The sequence below is a fragment of the Rosa chinensis genome, chromosome 4, assembly GCF_002994745.2.
Source record: "Rosa chinensis cultivar Old Blush chromosome 4, RchiOBHm-V2, whole genome shotgun sequence".
NCBI classification, from domain to species: Eukaryota; Viridiplantae; Streptophyta; class Magnoliopsida; order Rosales; family Rosaceae; genus Rosa; species Rosa chinensis.
Window position 1 is genome coordinate 67,043,843 of NC_037091.1, and position 16,378 is coordinate 67,060,220.

The 16,378-nt window shown below is 42.1% G+C and overlaps 1 protein-coding gene across 1 annotated transcript; it reads left to right on the forward strand.

Annotated features, from left to right (window-relative positions):
* Positions 1 to 13,493: 13,493 nt before the first annotated feature.
* On the forward strand, positions 13,494 to 15,967 carry LOC112197363. The gene is made up of 6 exons (XM_024337994.2): positions 13,494 to 13,826; positions 13,920 to 14,172; positions 14,313 to 14,372; positions 15,259 to 15,380; positions 15,479 to 15,550; positions 15,675 to 15,967. The coding sequence occupies exons 1-6, from the start codon at positions 13,552 to 13,554 to the stop codon at positions 15,775 to 15,777; spliced, it is 885 nt and encodes a 294-aa protein (XP_024193762.1). The 5' UTR covers positions 13,494 to 13,551; the 3' UTR covers positions 15,778 to 15,967.
* Positions 15,968 to 16,378: the final 411 nt, after the last annotated feature.

Sequence of the window (16,378 nt, forward strand, 5' to 3'; positions counted from 1 at the left end):
TTATGTAAATTTTCAGCCAATTTGATGATCGTTAAGGCATCCAAAACTGCAATTTACCATTATAAACACGAACGGTTCCGGTTTGACAGATTTGGTCCGTTCGTGTAAATTGCAGTTTTGGATGCCTTAACGATCACCGATTTGGCTGAATATTTGCAGAAGTGATCTATACATTAGGACCTAAAAAATGAACGGTTGAGATGCCGAAATATAATAAAAAAGTTTGTCTAATGTCTATCCCTGTAAAAGACCAAAAAAAGGAATCCCTTATTGGAAGGGCCCTGTAGATTGAAATAGATGAACATTGAAGCAAAAAGAAAAAATTAAAAAAATGGAAGTAAATTAGATTATGATTTTGTTAGGAAACTTTAATATATTAGAGTTTTTTTATTGGTATAAATTAAATGTGAGATTTTCATTAAAAAAAATCTCTTTTAATTGGATATGTCATATAAGGATATTCTAGGAAATAGAAATGGGTTACAGAAGTAAATTTAATAATTGAAATTAAAATGTAGGGTGTAATGAGTAAGCAGGGTGAACAAAGAAAATGACAAGGTGGAAATAGCAGCACTCTTAACCAATTTACGGAAGTTATTTATTAGTATACGCACTTTCATTCATGAGAGTGAGTTTTTTAGCCGCACCCTTGACCAAAAACTCACTCTATCATTGGTCAAGGGTTATTTATTAGTATACGCACTTTCATTCATGAAAGAAAGAAAGAAAGAAATGTGGGACACGAACTTTATTTACTTATCAAAAACTCACTCATTGTACAAAAACTCTCGTAATAAAGTTTGATAAAATGAAAAAAAAAGGTATAAAATTTGTGGGGAAGTTATGACAGGACCCGCCCCAGATTTCACCCTGAAATCCGAAGAGGCCCTGCGGGGCCCACCTTAGAAGAAATTCTACCAAAAATTTGACAAAACTTCCCCTAAAAATGGACAACCCAAAACCTGTAGAAAAACAATTACACTTCTAAATCATCCATCCTTATTCTCCTGGAGCCACCCTGCTCCCTATATCACAACATCACACATCTCTCATTTCATAAACCATTCTGAATTTAAGAATATTAATCTCATAGGTTATCAGAGCAATCTAATGTACAAGCGAACAAGAGAATAGAAAGCAAGATAAATGACCGATGCTTTTATAATGCGGAAGCTATGACAGCTATGCCTCAACCCCAAGTACGCTCGACCTCAAGCTAAACTGGCTTGCAAACTGGGCATTTAAAACCGAAGGGCCCAGGGGAAAACATTTAAAATCCGTTAGAGTGAGTGGACGAAAAATAAGTACTTTCAAATGTATAAGTAAAACTTAATGCTTTCCCAAGTTATTCTCTAAAATCTCGCATGCAGTAACAATCTTGAAAACACTCTTAATCATCCTCTTTACTGAAATCTCAAACACGTAACAAGAACATCTTGAAACCTCTTAAAATCTCATCCTCAATCCTTATAAAAACATCATTTTCATGAGGCTCGTTTGATGACTAGAAAGGACTGCTGTCTAGTCATCTCATGCCATCTAGGAGGGACTGCCACCCAGATGACGCATCGGAAGGGACTGCCAACCGAAATAGGAGGCGGTGGATAGAAGGGACTGCCAACTAGCCACAAGTAGTAGACGGGACTGCCGACTAACCATAGGTAGTAGACGGGACTGCCGACTAACTACCTCATGTCATCTGGAAGGGACTACCAACCAGGTGACGCATCGGATGGGACTGCCAACCGAGCTGTAGTCTGGAAGGGACTGCCAACCAGACTATTACCTAGAAGGGACTGCCAACTAGATAAGATACGCATACGCCAAAACTGGTCTCCTTAATAAACTGAATAGCCTCCTCAAGAAACTAAAAATAACCTCTTTCAATCACTTGCTTTCGAAAAGAAACTCGATATTACCTCAATAAATCAATAATAATTCACCGAAAGCATAACTCAGTAATAACTCGCTAACTCAAACCTCAATATCTCAATAAATCCTCGAAAGCATAGTCACATACTCTATAATTCAATAATTGCTTTCGGAAAGAAAGCTCCATCTAACCCAAGTCTGATAAGTGCGGAATTCAAAACCCAATAAATCTCGATAAATCAATCATGCTCAAATATTTGCTAATCCCTCGCACTCGTATATCTGCATAAAAACTGATATTCGAAAACAATAATTCTGATAATATTTTTCCGAATCAGTCACTTCCCGAAAATCATTTCTCAACTCAATAACTCATGAATGACTATCTCAAAAATCTACTAAAAGCCCTCGGGAAGGAATTTCAATACTAATCTCGTAATCCATAAATAAATCTCGATAAACTAAATCTCAAATATTCAAAACATAATTAAATCTCATTTGGAAGAAAATAATAATAATACTGCATGCAGAATTAATTTAAAAACAAATGTCCACTCACAGTACTATTTAGGCGACCACGCTACCGGTTTCCTACGTCGAGCAGTAGCTCGGCACGTCGCCCTGTACACAATTATAATTCGCGAATAACAATCCGGAAATTAAATACAATTCCCACATCAAATCCTCATAAATCAACATTTTCATTTCTTCTCCAATTTAACCCAAACTTCACCATTAGTACCAATTCATTAATTGAAGGTTTCTAGGGCAAAACTGAGAGATATCCGATAGTGGAATTTCTCATAAACCAATAACCAAACTATTGAACTTCGGAAATTCTGATTAATATCCAAACCTCCTCTAATTTCCACCAAACACATATCCATAAATTCATAACAATATGTACTAGTCAATAGACCAAAACAATTCACCAGGATCGGCCGGACGCGCCCTCACGCGCCACCACAGGCAGCTGTGCCTGGCCCACGCGCCGCCGGTCAACCACCATATCTGGCTACCAAATTTTACCAGCATCAACAACTCAATATTCTAAGAATCTTTCATAACTGTGGCCAAGTCAGAAAATACCTCTAAGTGGCCGAACAATTAAGCAAACCGAAGTAGAGTAAAATTTTCTAATTATGCTTTCTTCCTCCATGCTGCAAATCGCTTCAAGATATTTGGGGAGCTTCAAGTACGCCTCAAGACGCTTCTAAAAAGCCTGTCTTTGTCGCCGGAGGTGGCCGGAATTCGGGTCAACGGTCACCTGTTACAGTAAACTTCAAGGACCCGATACGTCGTTTTCCGGCCGAGCCGCCGTGAGCCACCACCGTAGGGGCCAAGAGGAGGTCAAGACGAGTCCGTAGCCACCGATTTGACGCTTTTTGGTGGTCGGAAAGAGAAAGCAACCGGAGTTGCAGAGGAGAGAGAGAAAATGCGCAGAGGAGAAAGAGAGAGCGTGCGGGAGGAGAGAGAAGGAGAAAAGAAAGTTACCTGGCCCAACAGTAAAAATTTCAAATATATACTACTTACTGTGAACAGTAACTTTCACATTTTCGCGTATAACTTTCGATATGAGCTCCGATTTTTACGTACCACATATGCACGCGCCTCGGTTTAACATCCACTACAACTTTCATGAAGGAAATTTTCTCAAATTTTGACCCGAACAAAAAGTCAACTTTTAGGGCCCCCTAAAATGTCGAAACGGAGCCAAAAAGTAAATGTAAATGTCGTTTACCCATCGAAAGACTTGTAAACTAGTAAATTCGGGTTCGGGACGTCACAATCTCCCCACCTTATAAAAATTTCGTCCTCGAAATTCCATACTGTTGAAGTAGAGATGGGTGCACACGCCAATCCATAGTAAACAGTCACGAAGATGAATAACACATCAATCGTACGGCCGTGGCGATGATAAGGCACAGAAAAGATGTGCAAGTCTGCTCAAATCATGGAGACATTACCTTTAAAACTGATCCAAAACTTGACCAATTAGAACATGGAGATCAACCCTTATAAGAAACAATTCTCTAGCTGAAATCTAGTCAATTATTGCGATCTGAATAATTCCCACAGCGTTCTTACTAAATTCAGTGTCTTAGTAGGTAGATTTACTTCCACTCATTACTGACAGTCCTTAACAACTAAGGGAGAACATCGTCAAAGCATTATGTTTGAAGCAACCTGTAAATGGTTCAACTATGTGAGCAGAAACACCTACTAAAATTCTCAGAATTGTACATACCTCCAACAATATGGAGTATTTACTACATCACCAAGCATAAGTAACACCCTCTTTGAGACACCCACAAGCCATGGTTAGGCCCAACCGAGACATGCATTTTGTAGCCCTATGTTCAAGTTACGCTACGGTATCCGGAAGTCGCAAATCCGTCGCCGGGAAGCCACCTTCCCGGCCTTGCCAAGTTGCCTCCACAATATGTTTCTCTAGACTAGAATAGTAACTTTGAGTCCCACATCTAAGAAAATGTAAATGAGAGAGAGCTTCCTTCACTTATAAAAGGAAGCTCTCCTCCCACAACTCAAAGGATCCCATCACAACACACTTTGTGATCATGTTAGGCCGCAAGGCTCGACACACTAGTATAAGCTTTCGAGTGGACGTAGTCTCCCGCTAAGGCGGGAGATGAACCACTATACATCTTGTGTCAATCTCTCCCTCTCTCTTACTTATCGTTAATTAGATCCCCCACGGATCCAAGCATTAACATTGGCGCCGTCTGTGGGAAGCCAACAAAAAGGCTTCGTCACCTACCACGAACTTTGACCCGAAAATGTCGATTCGACGCTCATTCAACATCAAATTGTGGCTGGTCAACGCCCGGCATGGCTGGTCAACGCCCGGCGGAGTCGGTCAACGCCCAACATAGCTTGGTCAACGCCCGGCGGGGTCGGTCAACGCCCAACATGGCTGGTCAACGCCAGCTCAAGTAGTCAACGCTACACCAAAAAAAAAAAAAAAAAAAAAAATTTTTGCCGCTCACTGCTCTGGACACCCAGAAAACTTCTCTAGGCACCCATGTTCATTCTTCGAATCATGCATCAACGGTACATTTCCCGCCAGCTACTCCCAGCAGAAGCAACATCCGCTAGCTTCCTACTCGCCAAAAGGAGCTCCGCCAGTCAAGGCTTCACCGCCAGCAAGCTCGACTGCTACCTCCAGTAGGCCATCCTCCGCTGGAAGCGGATTGCTAGCCAACCTCCGACAGAAAATCCTCCGCCACACTGTACACTGTACACCGCTAACAAGCGGCAAGTATCCGCCACACTTCTTCAGCGGCCAAAGCTCCGCTAGGAAGCAAGCTTCAATCATCAGTGCCCCCGCTGACCACAGTTTCCTCTGCCGAGAGTTCTCCGCCAGAGAACCATCTCCGCCAAAGCTCCCAGCCAAGCCAAACTCCGCCGGCCACGATTGCTAGGCACACCACCTCTGTTGGCCATAGCTACCGCCGGCAGAGCTTTCTCCGCCAACCATCGCTGGTCGCAGTCCGCCGGCCAAGAGCTCCGCCGTCCATGACCCTCTCAAGTCCGCCAGTCGACCACCATGCAAGCCTCCTCCGCTAAGCATCATCAGCGGGAAGTTTCTTCCGCTAGGCTCCATCACCGCAAGCTCTCTTCCGATCAACGTCATCAGCGGCAGTTTCTACCGCTCAGCTCCATTAACGATCACATGCTGTCACTTACCCAGCTCCATGTACACCCAGCCTGTCAAGGGCATCAACTGCAGCGCCATCCGCTGGGCTCTACCGCCAAACTTCTTCAGCGGCACCGCTGATCTCGGTCAGCGGTAACACCGGTCATATTCCGCTGGTCTCCACTACTGGGTTTCACCGCTGAACATCCCCCACCAACCTACTCCGCTGGCGAACACCACCACTGACCAAGTGCTCCGCTCCGCCAGCCTCACTACCGCTGAGCTACCACTGCCAATCTCTACCGCCAGGTGGCAGCTCAGCTGGCCAAGCAAGCCCCGCTGAGCAACTCTTCCGCTAGCCACCTCCGGTAAGAGCTCCGCTGAGCTCTAACCCCTGGTGTAGACTCAATTTTCTGGGCAATCTTACCTGCACACCTAGACATCTGATACGGACACCCACTGCCATCCTCTTGGATCAGCGACCATCATCCAAACTTCTCATATGCCGGAGGATACTGCGGCGGACTCTGCCTTCATTTATGCAGTCGAACTGTGGGTTTCTATGATGGTCAGAGCACAACCAGCAAAGCCAGCCATCAAGATAAGTATTTCTATCTCTTTATTCCTTGGTGCACACGTGCCTAGTTTTCACGGGTGAACTAGCTTAGCACAGTTGGTCAACAGGAGCATGGTTCATAATTCAATGCCACATATACCTAATTATGCTTTTCCCCTGTGCACACTTTCTATACATAATTATGCATGTGGTTATTAACGTGCTGTAGTAAGACCATGAGATCATATACTTGTTATCAAATAACATGACCCACCATTATAGCTATGCTGCACGTATCAACTACAGTACTTGTGTGTCACATGCACATACATAGCCTCTCATCTGAACGCATGTCTACGCACACGTACACCACACATATTCATTGCACCATTGTATATATATATATATATATATATATATATATATATATATATATATATATATATATATATATATGCACAGAAATGCTACGACTGTTGGCCACATGCCATCACGTTTAGTCAATTGACAGAGACACGCACCGCTGTCGAGCAGTGCATCTGCAACCTTTTTAGTTAAATCACAAGCTGCCACTTAAGTCCTAAAGAAACAAATGCTAAACTAGCTTGCTGGCTACCTCCTAGTTTACCCATATTAGTTTATATTGTTGCACATACTTTTGTGGTTACCCACACCCAGCGCACCGCAATTTTACTTGATAGATAATTATCTCGTGCACTATGCTCAATCCATTCCTCAATATCATGCATTTGATATCAGTAGTTTTCTGTGATATAATATCACGCACCAACCACAAACTAGATCATAGTTCCATGCACAACTACTTCTGCATCCATGATAATGTTGCAGGTGCCCTGCAGATTTATTCAATGACACGGGATGGGTACATGTACATATTAAAACAAACATGCACATTACCGCTGCACGGCATGCATGTCAAATGGTTATCTCACTTATACCATATGATTATTACATTCGTATATAAATGATGAATTTTTACCATCACCACCATGCATGTCTCAATTGTTATCGCACATAGTCAGAGTTCGCATGCTCCCTGCAAATTCGACATTCAAAATAGATATATATGCATGTTATTTGTCATCAACCACCACATTTGCTCATACACTTTGCTTATAATTTTATCAAACTACATATGCAAATTATTGATGTTGATTTTACAAATCTACATATTCATCATCTATTTTGTTTCAAGGAAATTCAATTATTTCTATGGAGCATTCAATCTCAACTACGAGTTGACGTACATTATCGGAATACTTTGTCCACCACAAGCAATGGACCGCCATGCTCGGCCAACTCCGCTAGCCTCCAAATCGGCATAAGATAAGTCACTATGTCTTATCTCTTACGCTCTCGCAATTAGAGCCGTTACATGCTTTCACTACTTTTAAGCATGCTTATAGAATATCACACTTGATATATCTTTACATGCTTCCATAAACTTTTAAGCATGCCTACAACATTTCGTAGATTTGGCAACACTTTCTAGACCTCACATACTAGATATGCCATGCTTCACATACCGGTCTCAATGATCCTTTGGCATATCTACAAAAATGCAAAAATGATATCAGCATCCACATTACAACTACATGCTATATACATATGCCATGCTCCTGTTTAATTGCAACCCAATTAAATAAACAGGGGACATAAACAAAATATTATTCCTTGCTCTATGTGTTTATCATTTTTCATACAGATACAAACTTTACGAGTCTATGTTCTACGACCAACCGCCAGGCGTTAAGGCAACGCCTCATAATGACAATGACCGCTATGCGGCATTGCAGTCAAGTTTCTCTTTCGAGAAAACAGCTAGGGACTAGTTAACACAGCCCACGGCAGCCATTGATCCGGCAGTTAACCCCGACGCTTGGGTATCTAAGATTGGGCTCGCTACCCAACACCCTCTGCTCCGCGCAGCTCCCCTCATCAAACAATTTTCCGACCATCCGGAGGTCTATAGCCAGGAGTGGGGGACTCCTCGCAGGGCCTAGCAGGGGCCCACCCGAAAGGGCAAAAGCGTTTGCTCCAACCAATTCTAGATGGACGACGCACTCGCACTAATTATGCTTGATATACGGCACGAAGCTACGCTTTGGTATCAACCCGCGAGAACACCCTCCTTGACTGGGGACTTCGGGGACTTGTACATACAGCCCAGCATAATTAGCAACGGCCACGCTCATGCCTCAGGGCATCACCTTCGAGCTACCCGTTAATGCCTTCCCGGCACCCCGAGCTCCCGCTCATGCCTTCCCGGCAACCCTTGAGCTTCCGCTCATGCCTTCCCGGCACCCACGAGCTTCCCGCTCATGCCTTCCCGGCACCCCGAGCTTCCGCTCATGCCTTCCCGGCACCCCACGAGCTTCCCGCTCATGCCTTCCCGGCACCCTGAGCTTCCGCTCATGCCTTCCCGGCACCCCGAGCTTCCGCTCATGCCTTCCCGGCACCCCACGAGCTTTCGCTCATGCCTTCCCGGCACCCCCGAGCTCCCGCTCATGCCTTCCCGGCACCCTGAGCTTCCGCTCATGCCTTCCCGGCAACCCTTGAGCTTCCGCTCACGAGCTTTCCGCTCATGCCTTCCCGGCACCCACGAGCTTCCGCTCACGAGCTTCCCGCTCATGCCTTCCCGGCACCCCCGAGCTTCCGCTCATGCCTTCCCGGCAACCCCCGAGCTTCCGCTCATGCCTTCCCGGCAACCCACGAGCTTCCCGCTCATGCCTTCCCGGCAACCCCGAGCTTCCCGCTCATGCCTTCCCGGCAACCCACCAACTTCCCGCTCATGCCTTCCCGGCAACCCCGAATGTTTCGCTCATGCCTGCCCGGCAATCCTCGAACTTTACACTCATGTCTACTCGACACACCACACGTTAATGGAACATTGAATTCTTCTACCATTTGTCGCTTGTGACAAATCGAATTCTTTTCACGTTCCATTAATACGAGCGACAACCAAACAAACACAAGCGTTCAAGCATTCAACACTCACGAATTACAAACGCTTACCTCCGCAACGCTCATACAACTTACATTTATCGTATGCAATCCATATGCTCACACGACCATACGCGTTCTCGAGTTTGTACGTCATAAGCGATCGTACTCGGTGCCATTCGAGTGTATACATCAACATGTATCATGCACCCCGTACGTTCGTATATGCCAACGCATATAAGTGCAACTCACATTTGTTGCCCAATGCAACGAGAATCCTACATATGCCTGTTTTTTGTCTTTGTTTTGCAGGTTCACGAGTCCCTTCTTGCTTACGGAGTTCGGGGACTTGTAGGGGCTCCGTGCCGCCCGGTTACTTATGCTTGATGACATCGTGGTTATAACTCCCCAACCAAGAAGCTCCTCTTACTTGGGGACTTCGGGGACTTGTACATACCTCCAACAATATGGAGTATTTACTACATCACCAAGCATAAGTAACACCCTCTTTGAGACACCCACAAGCCATGGTTAGGCCCAACCGAGACATGCATCTTGTAGCCCTATGTTCAAGCTACGCTACGGTATCCGGAAGTCGCAAATCCGTCGCCGGGAAGCCACCTTCCCGGCCTTGCCAAGTTGCCTCCACAATATGTTTCTCTAGACTAGAATAGTAGCTTTGAGTCCCACATCTAAGAAAATGTAAATGAGAGAGAGCTTCCTTCACCTATAAAAGGAAGCTCTCCTCTCACAACTCAAAGGATCCCATCACAACACACTTTGTGATCATGTTAGGCCGCAAGGCTCGACACACTAGTATAAGCTTTCGAGTGGACGTAGTCTCCCGCTAAGGCGGGAGATGAACCACTATACATCTTGTGTCAATCTCTCCCTCTCTCTTACTTATCGTTAATTAGATCCCCCACGGATCCAAGCATTAACAAGAATAAAGACTCAAGGCTAAATCAAGGTCGGTTACTTGAACGAACCACACCTTGAAACTGCATAACGAAAATCAAATCTTCTTTGGATTAAGTTTTCCCTTTGCAATCTTAAGTCAACGACTGGAGTAGCTGATAATCTCGACAATCTCGATTACACAAGCAACCAAAAACATATACTTAGAACCCCAAATGTATCAATGTTCCAAGTTGGATACCCTTGTCTTACCTAACTATGTAATAGTACATACTCACAAGTACACAACTTCGATGTCAAGAAGTTTAGGTCAAATAATAGTTCAGATGACTCATGGTATCAATATCACAAACTATTCAGTTTGAATAGTAGCATTCATACTCTTTTTCATACAACTCGTACAGTGAAGATCCACTTTGTTCACCAACAACATGATGATAATACATTTACCCACACTTAATACAATTTCAATTCGTACATGGGTTTATGGAAAGTCCAACAGTTAATAAAACACCACAAGTTGCTCACTGATAACCCACATGTCTGAAACAACCAATTTCCTTAGCAACCACAAAACCACACTTGCTTTTTGTCTGTTTGTGCTTAAATTTTTGATCGAATGTCGTGCACGTAGAGATCCCATAGTCGCCAAGCATATCAAAGAGTAGCCTCGAACCAACCTATAAGTTCTTAATCATGCATGTTATGGGGCCACTACACTTTCATTGCGCTACTTTGATACCTGACTAAAACATTGATCAAAGCCTTGAGATGACATCTAAGTTAACTAGAGAAACTTCTTTGATATATACCCTGCTGGCCATAAGGCGACACATTTCACACACCTGTTTATGTTCAAAATTTCTGTACCAGACTGCTAGCAAGATAGTCCATTCTTTCTTCTCTACGTTACCACACCATAATATTCCAATAATCAACGTCAAACTTGCAAGTACTTGAGTATAGCGAACTCTCCTGGCATGGCTCAAAGCCGGTATCCCCAAGTGACACTGTCATCGCTAAACTGAGGATAAAATAGCTGAAGATCCACCCTCTAACAACACTTATTCAATAATATTCCAGCTACAACAACAATTTCAAAAACTAATCTGCGCTAACTAAGATTGCACCAAAATTTCTCAAATCTCATCTCGCTAAGCATAAATCCAACAACATAACTCAAGCATAGTCACTCAACAATTTAGTACTTCAAGTGTCAGTTGAAACCCTTGATAAAACCCAAGTCCAAACAAACAATTTCCAAACTCAACTCCAACATTTTGCCAAGTCATCGTACCTATAAACCCGTGATGGTGACCGAATATCAATCGTACCAACAACTTTCTATACTTCTCCAATCAAGGGCCACCATACAGTAGAAAGATCGATCAAAGTGAAAACTAAATTTCAAACTGTTTAACCCATTACCACCAATAACGGTACCAAGGTAGTAAAACTCATTTAATTCCTCCAAGGCAATCTGTTAATGTACGTATTCAACTCAAGCAACAACCAATTTTCCTAGATGATAAAACACCGTTCACAGAGTCTTTCCTCGAACAACAACCTTGATGCAAAACAGACACCTGTCCAACATCTCATTTCACACAAAGCGGTACCTAGATATGAAATTAATCCAACCACCTGGCGATCCAATTCCTTCATTTAATCGCCATCGACATACGCCACTGTACAGACATACCGCATTACGTTTGACCCACATATAACAAGAATTCTGGTCAAACCTTAATCTGAAATATTTCCGGAGCCAACTGAGAAACTTATTTCCTCAAAGTTATTCCACTAACCACTCTTACAAAATCACAATCCAACTGTCTAACAAAAGCTTCACCAAGAGTCTATCACAATTAATCTTCAAGGCTCCACAATTTATAACTCGAATCATACTCTGTATCACAAGTAATTCCACTTGCACCATTGTGAATACCCAACGAGATCACTACCACTATTCTCCAATTTTTAGGTACAACCATTTCAACCAAAACGGATAACCAATTGAGTACACGCATAGGCACAATCTCATATACAAAAGTTGTTTCTAATCTTCTCAATTAAATACTGGCAAAGATCATAACTTGACTGTAAAGCTCTATGCGTCCAACTAAATACTCAAGTTTCAAACATAAAACTATATCAAACTTAAATTCTGTCTATCTCCTTACTCAATACGATCCACAACTTCAAAAGGATCAATTATAAGTCAATGTATCAAAAATCAATTTCTTTCAATCCGAACAAAACAAAATCTAAATATCATGGTTAGGTCAAAGAGCCAAGATAACCAGTCATGATTTCCAAGTAATCTCCAACAACTATCAATGATATCACAAATGTCACATACATGCCATATCACATCACGTAACACATCTCCTGAAACTTGGTTCAACGTCAGAACCACTAATATTACTAGTTCCATTTCCATCAACAATTCTGATTCTAAAGCAATTTATAGCAAACTGAGACAACCCAAATCTATGCCCACTCAACTCTAACAATCAAACACGAAATCGAACTCCAGTCTTGCACCTTAAACCTTACCCCAACAAACTTGTTGGCATCGAGGGAGAGATAACCACCACATTCCCTCGGATCGCATTTCGTAGCATAACTCAACCCTGTAAGGTAATCTAACATCACCATCACCATGAAAAGGTGCAAGACACTTAAACAATCTGATATGCAGACAGATCCCTATGAGGTCGGCGTATAAGAGGCATAGCACCTGAAGGAAAATCAACTAACCACGTACCTTACATACTTGATGAATACTTCAGCACCGAAGAGTAAACGATGGGGAACCGCTGCAGTCAGGCCATCACTCGGGAGGTACTGAGTAACATCAAGCATATAAGGTAACTAGATCGAAACAAGTCTACAGAATCTTACAACCTAGTGCTCTGATACCAACTGACAGGACCCGCCCCGGATTTCACCCTGAAATTCGAAGAGGCCCTGCGGGGCCCACCTTAGAAGAAATTCTACCAAAAATTTGACCCGAACAAAAAGTCAACTTTTAGGGCCCCCTAAAATGTCGAAACAGAGCCAAAAAGTAAATGTAAATGTCGTTTACCCATCGAAAGACTTGTAAACTGGTAAATTCGGGTTCGGGACGTCACAAGTTAAGCCTAAATACAAGAACCAAGTTCATTTACAATGGAAGGTGACGCGTAGCTTATGTCCGGCTCTAACTAGAAGCAAGTTCACCTGTTGGGTCAGTAGGTCAGACATTGTTCACTATTTTTTTTTTTATGTTTGTTTGCACTTGTTAAGTTTGAGTCACTGACCCAACGGGTGGAAACAAACATAAAAAAACAGTGAAAAAGTCTGACCCAGTGACACAAACAGATGAACTTGTTAAGATAAGACAGTGTAGAGTACTAGCACTAGTTCTAGTGGGCTATAAGTAGAAGTTAAGGCCTAGGGAATGATCCTGATAGGAACACAAACCCACAACACTAGTTCTGAGTTGGGCCTGAGAATTGGGCTTGGAAGTCGGATTAAAACATTGAAATTGGAACGAGGGAAGGGTGAAAGTGGGGGGAGAGGATAAAAGAAGGCGGCAATGGCGATGGTTAGAGGCGCGGCCAACGGCGGGTTTAGAATTGATTCGGAGGAACATTCACGGAACAAGAAAACGATGTTTCCCTATTCCTTTTCCTTGTTTCATCAGGTAACCGTACAGCCACCTCGCCGTCACCGACTAATAATAGTATGTGCAAGCTCCGATGGGGCGAAAGGTTCAGGAACCACAGCCAGAGGACGGAGACTCGTCAAAATTCGTGAAGATAAGAGGAAGCGCGAGTACGAGCGCCTTCACAACTATCCTGCTTGGGCCAAGTGAGAGTCATTTCTTTCTTTCAAATTCCAATTAATTAATTAATTGATTTCTTTCATTAAAAAATGAAATTGCTGACTGACTGCTGAGGAAAGAGTGTTAGAAAACGCCTGCAAAGACGATGCTGAGCTTAGAGCCCTTCTGGGAGATAGCATTGGAAACCCTGAGCTCATGAGGAAAAGGGTTGAACAAAGAGTTCGTCAGAAGGGTAGAGACTTCCGCAAGTCCAAAACCGGTTCACTCCTTGCCTTCAAAGTCTCCTTCAGAGACTTCAACCCCCTTGATTCCTACATTTGGTTTGAATTCTTTGGATCACCGTCTGATCGTGATATTGATCTCTTTGGTAGTGTAAGTGTGCCCTATCTTATTCACTCCACTTACTTTTCAACTAAAAAAAAAAAAAAAATTGCCAACCAAAAACAGACATCATCTTCATCTTCTGGGATATTTATTTATTTCTACCTAATTTATTGTGAAAACTTATGCAGGTTATTCAGTCATGGTATGTTATGGGACGCTTGGGTGCCTTTAATTCTACTAATCTGCAGGTTTGTTCACTGTTTTCCTATTTTCTTTTACTTCGTCTGCTATCTATGTGACTGCCCCTTCCCTCTTATGCTTTACTTCATTATAACATATAGGGAAGATCCTTGAATTCATAGACCAAAGGGGAGGGGGAAAAAGGATAATTTGTATTACAACTTCACTGAACATGTGCAATGTGGTATATTGGTTTTGCAAAATATATAGCCATATTTGTTTTATCTCAAGTAGCCAACTACTCCTTTTTATTTTTATTGTTTATCTGTTACTCCTGTACTCCCCTGTGTTCTCTCTCAGTTTTAATTAAAGTGATTTGATTTTGTTGAGGGAAAAAAAAAAAAAAACTGCAACTTTTTTGTTGTCTTGTCAGAATAACAATGGACAACATTTACAAAAATTAGAATTAGCACAATCGTGAACGGTTCATAACCTTCAAAAGAAGAACTGTTTCCTCTATGCCTCCACGCGGTTTTACATCTCATCCTATTTAAACAATGCTTAAAATGCTGAGAATTTGGGAGGAAAAAGATTTGCTGATGAAAAATTATCGTTCTTTACCCTGAGGATTTGGTGTAGACCAGTACAATATAGAATTGATCTGGTTTGTGAAGTGAACAATGAGGTTTGGAACCCAAGACCTCTCCCCTACCAAGGATTTGATATCATTTTGGACGCCATTTACCCAGCTTAAGCTTTTGGCTAGTGGATCAACAATGTAAATCAAGCTAAGATTTCCAAATACAAGAGCCTATTTGTATTAGGTTCTTCTGCTGTATGAAATATTTGTGGGATGTTTGTGCCTCATCTTGTCCTTAAGTATCATCTTTTTATTTTCCAGTAATGCAACTGTGTAAAAGGACTGAGAGCACTAATATAATTTTGATGTGGCAGTTGGCAAATTCATCTATGGAGTACAATCCCCTCTATGATGTGGATAAGGGTTTCCAAGTGATGCCATCTTCATTTCATGAGATCAGTGACATTGAGTTCCAGGATAACTGGGGTCGTGTTTGGTATGCCGCACAGAACTTATCTGAATATTTGATATAATATACATTTCAACTCAACTCTTATTTATACGTATGAGAGCTTGCATATTATTGTATAACAGGGTAGACCTGGGTACAGCTGACTATTTTGCTGTTGATGTACTGCTCAACTGCTTGACAGTCTTAAGTTCAGAGTAAGTTTGATTAATCTGAAGTAAAACAAAGGAATCCATTCTTCCCGATTGTCTTCAATTTTCCTGTTCTACGTGTACAGCTTGTCTAATTACTGCATTGTTCCTTGCCTTCTTTTGGTGGCAGATATATAGGCATTCAACAGATAGTTTTTGGTGGTCAGAGAATCGGTGATTGGGAAGAGGGGATGACCAACGCAGAGTATGGATATAAGTACTTCAAGATTTAAAATTGAATCATCTATATATTTGTTTCTAGAAGTTCTTTACTGTTGAAGGGCTTGGAGACTGATCATTTTGGAATATGTATTTTACTGCTTTTCCTGTACACCATTTATCTGCCCTGTAATTACATCTTCCGTGTGTTAAGAGTTAACAAGTTAGACCACGTGCTCAGAAGTTAAACAGTATATTACTATATTTCACTCATTGTGCTTTTTCTTTTTTTAATTAAAATATAAAATGCATGAATTAAGCCATTAAGGACAAGAAATCCAGCATGATACAGACAATCCAAATGGGTTAACAGCACAAATCTCCGAGACTTGACACTAGATCCCATAAGAGGGTACAACTGTACAAGGAAGGGCCCAAAGACTACAAGCTCAAAACCCAAATGAAGGACTAAATCCCATCTCATTCTCAATCTCTACGAGCTTCATTTTTCTTAGAGCGTCTCCAATTGTAATAGTTATCTTCATAGCTAAAATTAAAATATAATTAGTTATTTTTTGAATTTTGTTCCAACAGAATACATGAATCCCAAGTTAAATTTAAGTTTTAGTTAAATTCTCTCTACTCTCTAGCTAATATAGCTAAGTTTCAAATTTT

Coding starts and splice junctions, on each gene's coding strand:
- LOC112197363 (XM_024337994.2), top strand. CDS start 13,552: ATGGCGATGGTTAGAGGCGCGGCCAACGGCGGGTTTAGAATTGATTCG. Junction 15,381..15,478: donor GATAACTGGGGTCGTGTTTG/GTATGCCGCACA, acceptor ATTGTATAACAG/GGTAGACCTGGGTACAGCTG. Junction 15,551..15,674: donor TTGACAGTCTTAAGTTCAGA/GTAAGTTTGATT, acceptor TTTTGGTGGCAG/ATATATAGGCATTCAACAGA.